We start from the raw sequence: 10,048 nt of genomic DNA on the forward strand, positions 1-10,048 counted from the left end.
CTTATTCGTTAGATAAGCGTAACACCAGTATAAACAAATCTCTATATAATTCTCCCACATAATATGTAACGTTAGTTTTCCATAAAACAAACCTAACTGTGTCTGTTGCTCTTTAGAAATAAAATTGTAGCCGAAAGGTTCAGAAAGTAAAAACTGCCAAATAATCATCTTTAAATGTTGGAACATGGCTAGGTGGTTAGGTTGCTCGACTCACAACTGAGGGGCGCGAGTTCGAATCCCCTTCACACCAAACATGCTCACCCTTTCAGCCGTGAGGGCGTTATAAAGTTACGGGCAATCCCACTATTCGTTGATAAAAGAGTAGCCCAAGAGTTCGCGGTGGGTGATGATGACTAGCTGCCTTCCCTCTAGTCTTACAGTGCCAAATTAGGGACGGCTAGCGCAGATAGCCCTCGTGTAGCTATGCGCGAAATTCAAAACAAACAAACACACGAAGATGTTGGAAAATAAGAGTTAAAAAGATATTTTGATATGTTCGACAGGTTTGCGATTCTAGCTTTAACCATATCTTATTTTATATGTATTTCTAGAGTTATTTAAAAATAAAGTAAAATTAAATGTAGTTTTAAATTTTAAGCTTGGATATATTAAGAATTCCAGTCAGAAAAAAATCACATGATTTTGTCGTAATGCAATTACTTTTAAAGAGTCACCGCTAGGTGAACTACAGTTTTTGGCCCCATTGCATGAATAATCTATTAATCGATGTTAATATTAAGGATGTAATACATTTTATTCATGGTTCTGGGCCGGTAGGTGTCAACTTAACTGTTCACAAACATGGACTCAGAGGAGAAGGTACCTCAAGATTCAACTCGGCGGCTTCAACCGAAAAAACAAACATTAGATGATGCTTATGCTGCTCCAGCAAATTTCTTAGAAATAGATGTTCGCGATCCAATTACACATGGGATTGGTCGAAATCGGTATACCGATTATGAAGTTAGAATGAAGGTATGACCTTTGACATTGGCGTTTACTGCAGTTTACTGGCCGCCCTAGTACTACTACCACTATTAGTATTAGTACTATACTATTATTAACTTTAGTATTAATGTAATAAGTACAATATTACATCTGTTTGTTATATATTATTATTTTCAAACTTTTACCACCTTGTTAGCATATCATTAGCTACTGAGTTGAGCATGCTCTTCATTGTTACAGTTAGTGTTACGTTCATCCTCGTTACAAAAGTTTTAATAAAATATTAATTTAAAAATCAAATTTAAAGCAGTATTTTAGTATAACATTTGTGTTTTTAAAGTTTTTAATTTAACAATATCTCTGGCAAAATGATAGTGATATTGTCATATAATCTATATACGTATATGTGAATAGAAATGCTGGGAAAATAGTATATGAGTACAGAAATAATTAGCTTTGAAATAAGTACTATGTAGGTGAAAATCACTTTGTTCGAGATAGTTTTAGAAATACTTGTTATTGTGCCAACTGTTCATAATTTCATCAATTCTTATTGCATCACAAATACCAGTGCCCTGTACTCTTAGAAGCTGTATTGATATAGCATGAGTACATGGACATACAAAAGCTTGTGAAATAAATAAAATTAATTGCAAGTTTATCAAAGTTGAAACATTAACTGTGTATAACTATAAGGATACTTAATTTTCTAGGTGTTGTCTGTATTTCTACTCAAATAATTTCAGACAAATAAACTAAGCCGTTTTCTTTGATAATGTTAGTACAGTATGTCCTTCAGATTGTATATGTGTAAATAAAGTAGCTTGAATAAAAAGTACTTATATTAAGATCTGTGCTTTCAGACAAACCTACCAGTTTTCAAGATGAAAGAATCAAGTGTAAGACGACGTTATAGTGATTTTGAGTGGTTAAGGACAGAACTGGAAAGAAACAGCAAGGTAGGACAAATGAGGTTAATTGTAAGTCCAACATTCAGTCAAGTCAAATGTATACATTTTCATAAGCAAAATAAAAAAAAAGATTTGCTGTACGTAAAACTACAAAACATAGTCATAATTATATTCCTAGTTTTTTTTCTATTATGCATTTTTTAAAGGCCCACATAGATCTTAGATTTATTTTGAGCATTTTTTATATTTTGTCAAATGCCTTCTCATTTGACCATCATTGCTGTCATATATTTAGATGAAGAATATACTCACACTATTCACTTTGATATTCACTTGCTTCTTCTTTATGTGATGGTAGATTACACTTCATGGCTTTTATGATGTTGCGGTTTCTCAGACAAAATGCAAAAAACAGTTCAGGTTTCTGGAAAAAACTTCACTAAGGACATGTAATTAATTGCTGAATATATTTATTTCAAGATTATAAATCTCTGTATCAAAAGAGATGGCTACACTCTTCTAAATAATTCTCATTATTTATTGTTTTTACCTTATAATTCATGTGGAAGTGCCCATTTTCTAGGTTTTTTAATCATGTAACCTTTCTGTTTAGTCAGTTATACATCACAGTTAACACCCCCCCCCCCTCCTTCTATTTCAAAATTCTAAAACATAGGAAAAACATAGAGAATAATCTAGTAATTTATGAAGTACAAATAACCAAAAATTGCTATAACTTTTCAATGATTTTAGTTCCATACATTTTGCCTAGAGGCTAGGATTATAGCAAATTCTGCAAACTTTCAATTTAGCAACAAATAATTTGGCCTAAATGATAAAATTAAAACAAAGTATATCCTACTAATTTATCAGACTTTTAATAAAACAACTGTTGTATATCCTCTAGGATGGCCACAGACATTTCACAGTTTTAACCCTGTTGGCCATCAGGACAACAAAAGGAAACTGATATTTAAAATCACAAGGAGACATTTTTATGTTAACCACATGAAATAAATTATTTTCAAAAAATAATCTTTAGAAACTTATTTTCTGCAACCTGTACATTAATACTTTAGTCTATTTCAGTAATAATAAAATGGTGATTGTCCCAATATATTGACTGTAAGGTGTAGAAAAATCCAATTTTTCAAAGTAATCCAAACATTTTATAATTAGTTTGACTGCATAGATACATATTTATTCTCATCAAATATGAGTTGGCAACAAATTATGTCAAGTATTAATTTATTACTAACTTTTAAACATTCCTCTCTACTTTAAAAACTTTACTGCCATTTTCTTGAATGAAAGTAAGATAGGTCTCAGTTGGTTTGCTGATTAAGTGGTTTATAATAACTGATAAAACAAAATGCATATATTTAAAAGTAGTACTTATGCAACTGAATACTTAATTAAATGAACAACCCCATATATTGTATGTCAAATTGCAATATTTCTTCTTAACATATTACTGTCATTTTGTCCAGAAGGCATCCTTAAAAACACATGCACACATGTATATATATATATATATATGTGTGTGTGTGTGTAACCTTAAGAAACAAATGAAGTACAAAATCAATTAACTTTCTATTATCAAAGGGTCAGAGGTTTCCATTCTGAATGGTAGTAACTAAATGAATACACAAAATTAAACGGTCATTACAAACTGAACTATTTTTTTTATTATCACTGAAATGTGGATAATAACAATACAAACTCGTTCACTTTATCATATTTCTCCACCTACTCAAAAACAAAGTATTTAAAAGATACTGGAGAAAGAGAGACTTCAAGTTTGCAAATTATCTCATTCATTGGAAGACTGCTGGGCTGGTTCTACATTCCAAAAAAATATTTTGCCTAGAATGAGGAATATACAAAATGGACAGGACATCATCAAACATGGTATTTACAATGTCTAAAACAAAGAAAAGGTATTATATAATGCAGTTCTTTAAAAACAGTTGTATCTTAGCAGTGTATCAGGTCATGTACTTGCATGTCACTAGAACTATAAAAGCTTCATGTATATTACATACAACCAACCATCATAAATCTGGTTATGGTGTAGCTAGAGCTTGACGTATAGTTTTTAATTTCTAATGCATTTTTTCTCAATTTCTTTTTCTTTGTTCCCTTTGTTAAATTTTCTTTGATGTTGTAGCTTGTATTTGTTCTTGAGATTCCTCATATCTTTTAATAAAATAAAATGCATTTTTCATCATCCATATTAAAGAAATTTATAGAAGAAAACAAAACATAATAAATATGTTCTGGGCTCAAATTAAATACTTTTAGGTGAGGAAGGGTTCCAAATTTAATGTTTTGTTTCCAAGTGTATATTCTGAAGAGCTTTGAAAAAACTTGATCCACTCCCCAAATTGCACAACAGTGCAACAACTAAAGGGTTTTTCACATTTTAGATAGGTTGTTCGATCTGTAACCCCTCTCACCCTTGCACTGGTATTCTGAGCCCAGATAATGTTAGTAATTTAATGAGACTGATAAGTGAGAAGCAACTATTTCAAAACCAGTCAGAGTGAGCTATTTAGTAACTTAAACTTTAGAAGAGAACACCTTGTACAAAAACATCATTATTCAATATTGCTGTTTCAGGCCTATAGCAAATTAAACTTTTTAAAAGTTGAAACAATGTGGATAGTCCATTTTTTAGATGCCAACATCAGAGCCAATATAGAGCAGCTAATTTGTTCAGTATTTTAAATGTTGTTTAAATTTGATAAAGCCATACATTGTAGTCTTTCCATTTGTTCAGACAGTTTATATTTCTCTAGTTGGCACTAATTAGCATTTCATGTTTTCTGTATTGCAAATGACACTCTGTTGGATTGCTATAATTCACATACTCGTAACGTTTTGAAACAAAATTACAACAAGAAATAACTAACTCATTGTAATTATTAGTATTACCATCTCCAAATGACTGTTGAAATTCAGGTGCCTGACAATGCCTTTATGGGTGAAACCATAATAGTAACAAATGAAATATTTGTAAAACATACAGTTGTCTTTTTTAACCCCTTAATTCTGTAATTATGAAGTTTCACTGAGTACTGATAGTTTAAAGTATTAATTATATGAATAAATTTATTTTATACTTTTAGAAATCACTTGGAAATGTTTAGTCTAACCTTAAAGAAATAATTCTTATCCCTTAAATTCTGTAAAACTTAACTTGATCTAATATGTAGGTAATTTATTGTAAAGAATTGACATAAATCAATTTTTTAAACATTAGTACAAATGACTTATTTCAGATTATAAAATAAGACATTTTATTTGTATAGATTGTAGTGCCACCTTTACCAGGAAAAGCTTGGAAAAGACAGCTTCCTTTCCGAGCAGATGAAGGAATATTTGATGAGGAATTTATTGAAGAAAGGAAAAAAGGACTTGAAATGTTCGTCAACAAGTAAGCTTTATAATAAAAATAACACTTTAAAATGTACTGGTGGACAGAACAAATTAAGTCTTAGTTACAGTTCCTAGAATACCTAGAAGCTCCTGAAAGTATTTTCCTTGCACTTCTAGAACCATGCAAGTTCCTGGGATTTTTTTATTTCATTAAAAACTAAATTTAAAATTGAATCAAAATATAAAATAAACATAGCTTTCAGATTAACTTTTGTCTATTCATTTGTAGTTTGGTGGGTGGAGTTAAAAAAAGGATATCCAGTTACAAGTTTCCATTTCCAGTTTTTTGTATTGCAATTAACACTGTGGCATGGCATTATTATGTACACTGGTTTTAATGTCTGTTACTCTTAGTTTTGTCAAGTATGTTGATAAAAAAGTGTTTAGGTATATAGTCCTAGTGGCAAAATGCTGATAGAATCATAAAATGCCTGGTGAAAAGTTATTTTTAATGAACAATGGTCACATATGAATGGACAGAGAACAAATACAAAGCCCTTTACATGGCTTGTGAAAAAGGATTTGATGTTTCTAATATGTGAATTGGCACTAATTAGCCATATGAAAGGCAGATATATCAAGATCTGAATAGCAAATATGAGAATAAATTATTTGTTTGCAGTTAAATGACGTGGAGCTACATCTGTATTAAACCTAAAGATATGGTTCACAATAATAAAGTGGTTTTCATTAAAATTAGAGAAATATTTTCTTAGTAATTGCATGAGTATTGAAAGAATAGTGTTTACCTTAATATCTGATTTAATGCCTTGTAATTTGAAAATAGCTGAAGGGGTATCATAGATTATTGATATCTGTGTTTATTTCTATTATTTTTATATGCACTGTACACTCATGATTATTTTATGCCTAGAAATTTTTTATTTAGTCATGGAAACTTCCTTGAAAAGATATTGGGAAGTTCCTGTGTGAACACTGTAAAATATGTTTTTATATTACGTTAATATGTAGAATGTTATTTGAAAACAAATAAATGGTCTTTTTACAAAGTACTTAGGGCAAACTTTTATACAGAGTAGTGTTACAAAATTTTATACCTTAATACCTTGTTTTTTATGTTTCATTTAATCAGATTAATTTCAAATCATAACTTTTTTTTGTCCAACAAACAATGCGATTTAGACAAAGCATGCAGTATGCCAAATTTCTTTTAAGTTGAAGCATTTAGCTAAATTTAAAATGAATTGTATTTTTTAAAAAAAGTAGAAAATACAAAGGAAGAGCTTATTAATTTTTCTGTAAGTGTATTATTTTATATCAAATACAATTTGAGCCTTTTATGGGTAAAGCAGTACATATCTTACTGTTTGGATACACTTCACCATTTTCACTTACATTTAACTACCTTTTAAGTTACAGGAGACTAAGTCCTCTGAGGGGTATAAAGTTGAAACTTGCAATAAACAAATGAAATAATTTGCACAACATTCTCATCACATTTCATTTCTGTACTCCATAATGGTCCATTCCAAATCAAGACATGACATTTTCATTTTACTGTATCTGCAATATTAAAGTACAGCTTTGAAATGTATTAAATGTGGTATGGATAGCACTTTGCCATTGCTTTTGAGTTAGAATTTCAAAATTTTGGACAACAGTTAAACTGTATTTCCATCCCATTTTACTATTTGATAATGCAATAGCCCATTTTAGGCCCTTAATTACATTTGTACTTTCATTCACATTGATCATAGTTTTGCTTTTATTCAAAGGATTCCTAGTGCAGTTTCACTGTAAGTGTTAAGAAAACCTACCAACAAACAAATAAACATAAGCTAGTAAATTATCAGTTATCATTGCCAACATCACTCTTACCACAACCAGTGAAGACACAGTTTTAGTATTAGGTTTCATCCACTCAATTCAGACTGATGCTAAAGATTATTGGAGTTTATATATTGTGCAAAAAACTGCTTTCTTCATTTCATGATGTAAGATTATAATTGAATAAACAAAACAAACAACTACCTGTTTGAAATAATTAAAATGCTAGACAATTTTAAAACTTCATATTTAAATTGACTGATGAAAAGTGTATGGAGCTTGAGATACTACTTAATTCTATAGACATTACTATTGTTGTTTTATAACTTTTTTAAACTTTCTAGGGTAGCAGGCCATCCTTTAGCACAGAATGAACGGTGTCTACACATGTTTTTACAGGAACAAGAGCTGGACAAAACTTATATTCCAGGGAAAATTAGAAGCTCGTGAACAGAACTTAATGATTATTGATTTATATGGTCCATTCAATCAGTAACATACATTTGTTGGAAGTGATCTTTAGGCAAATACTAATATTCCACCTCATAACATCACATCATACATTGGAAAAGTTTTTCACTATGGTTTTGACAATGTTCTTATTGCAGTTATTTAAAGTAGTGTTGAAATCTTAAAGTACCAGTCATAAAATATATTTCTTTATACTTATACATTGTTACTATATTTGTTGATTACAACATTATATATAATATGCGTTTGTGTACAGTATTTTGAAATTTGCAAAAGAAAACTAAAAATCTATTCCAAATGTTCAGTAATTTTTACTAACACTTTTGTTTCTGATCTTACAAACTATTGAACTATTAGTTCTGTAATTTTGCAATTGTATTGGGACTTGTCAGATTAGTATGTTATTTTTGTTTGTTCTGTTTTTATTTTGCTGTTTATTAGAAATACTGATTGTAAATTTTCAGGTATAATAAAGAGGGTTGAATTGCTATAAACAAAATTTAACTGTGTGGAAGAAACTTGTTGGTTGTCTTAAAAATAAAACACAATGAGAACAACCAGTATGAATAAGCAATGCTGAAATTGTATTTGTGGTGTTTTAATATGACTATTTACACAAAATAAGTAATTTCACATTACACACAAAACATTTATTTGTATACTATTAATCTTAAGATTCCTTCCAAGTGGTGCCTAGACCTTTTGTTGCTGTGGTTCAACGAACCAAATTAACTCTATGTTGAAATATCTTATTTAATAATAGAAATCTGTAGCAAACACAAAGTTAAGGTATCATTATTATACACTTCAGGCATAAAGTTTGTAAAAGGATATCTAAGGAATTAAAATATTAAGAAATTTAGTTGGATTATTCTTTTATAGCAAAACATTTAAAATATTGTTTTAGTAAAAAATCCTAACACAATTTATTCTGGGTCTTTAGCATTTTATCTGGTATCAAGTTCTTTCAAAGTGTGCAAAAAAAAAACACCATATGGGTGGGTAGAAGCTGCAACAATTAAACATACATTAATATTTCTAAAGTCATATCATCTTTGTAGATAACTTTCAATGAAAGAAAATTTGTCACAATCTTTTTTAGTTTTTGTTGGTATTATCCAGTAGATTTATCCATATAAAATCAAAAACAAAGTTAAACATGGAATATATCAATTATCAGTTTCTTAATGTGTGTTTTCAGATAAAGCAGTTGTACTATATATATCATGTTCTGAAGAGAAAAATATGCTTAACTGTTGTTAACTGAATTGTGGTTGATAAAGCAGCAAGTGCGTAAAATTTGACTTGTCCCATTATCGGTTGGCTTTATTTATACTAGAAAATGCAAAAATGCATTTTCTATGTTAGCTATAATTAGTTAATTGTGTAGAAAATATTACTAGTATAACTGCTTATTACTCAATTCCTGTTTAAGTCCAAGTTACATTCCCAATGTTGCCTTAAAGTTTAATAAGAAATAACCTTTTTCATTTAATCTAAAAGTTCTAATTCATCTTAAAAAAACTTCTACTTTAAACCATTTCTTTGAATGATGAGGATAACAATATCTTTAGAATTTCAACACGTTGACTTCAGTGCAGAAAAAATAATACAGTTGACAACTGGAAAAAAAACAAAAGTATAAATCATGCAAACAGTTTAAAAGAATGTTAAATTTAATTGTGCAATAGGTCATGATAATCAACAACAATTTAACACTTTATTTTTAAAATAAACACAGATTTTGACAGGCCAATAATCAATCTGGTCATAAGGTACTACTTGTCATGAAACAAGCTAAGTCAAATGTTATAAATCTGGTGACATTTACGTCTAAAGATTCGGACATTGATTATGTAGTCAACCACCAAGTATGCATAAAAATCCCTCGCCTTGTGTGCTTGTGTTAAATTCATGGCTATGTTATATATATAAAACAAATGATTTGCTACTTTCCTAATTAAATAACTATTTTTCAGTAGTGATTGTTGTAGCATAATCTATGTAATATTTTTGGAACCAAGTCTCTTTCATAGTTCAAATTTATTTGCCTTGTTTATTTCAACGTTTTGAAGTGTAAAATGTTACTGTATATATTACATATTTAACATACTGTCATCCCAATGTACAGTAAGTACTGACTGCAGAGTTCTGAAAACAAGGTTGTTCTTCATTTACATTTTATAAAAAAAAAGACTTTATGAAACTCAATAGCATGAAATCATAGCTATTCTTATGTATGTTGCAATGTATAAAATATTTAAAGACAGGATATAATCACTAGAATTTTGCTATAAAATAGTTTTTACAGTTACTATTTTAGTAAATGGATATATTTATAGTTATTGTTGCAAGTTTATGAACTTTGTATTACACTAATTAGTAATTACAGTAGAACCTCGTAGTACGAGTGCCTCATTATACGAGTAATTCGCTTTACGAGCAGTCATTGACAAGAATTTTTGACTCGTACAACGAGTTAAAATTCG

General features: G+C 29.5%; 1 protein-coding gene across 1 annotated transcript; it reads left to right on the top strand.

Annotated features, from left to right (window-relative positions):
• Window positions 1-740: 740 nt before the first annotated feature.
• On the top strand, window positions 741-8,122 carry LOC106459352 (sorting nexin-3-like). Its single transcript, XM_013918971.2, has 4 exons — window positions 741-975; window positions 1,812-1,907; window positions 5,174-5,298; window positions 7,433-8,122. Exons 1-4 carry the CDS (start codon window positions 802-804, stop codon window positions 7,536-7,538), a joined length of 501 nt encoding a protein of 166 aa, XP_013774425.1. The 5' UTR covers window positions 741-801; the 3' UTR covers window positions 7,539-8,122.
• The last annotated feature ends 1,926 nt before the right edge of the window (window positions 8,123-10,048 follow it).

This window comes from Limulus polyphemus, unplaced genomic scaffold, assembly GCF_000517525.1.
Source record: "Limulus polyphemus unplaced genomic scaffold, Limulus_polyphemus-2.1.2 Scaffold596, whole genome shotgun sequence".
Classification (NCBI taxonomy): Eukaryota; Metazoa; Arthropoda; class Merostomata; order Xiphosura; family Limulidae; genus Limulus; species Limulus polyphemus.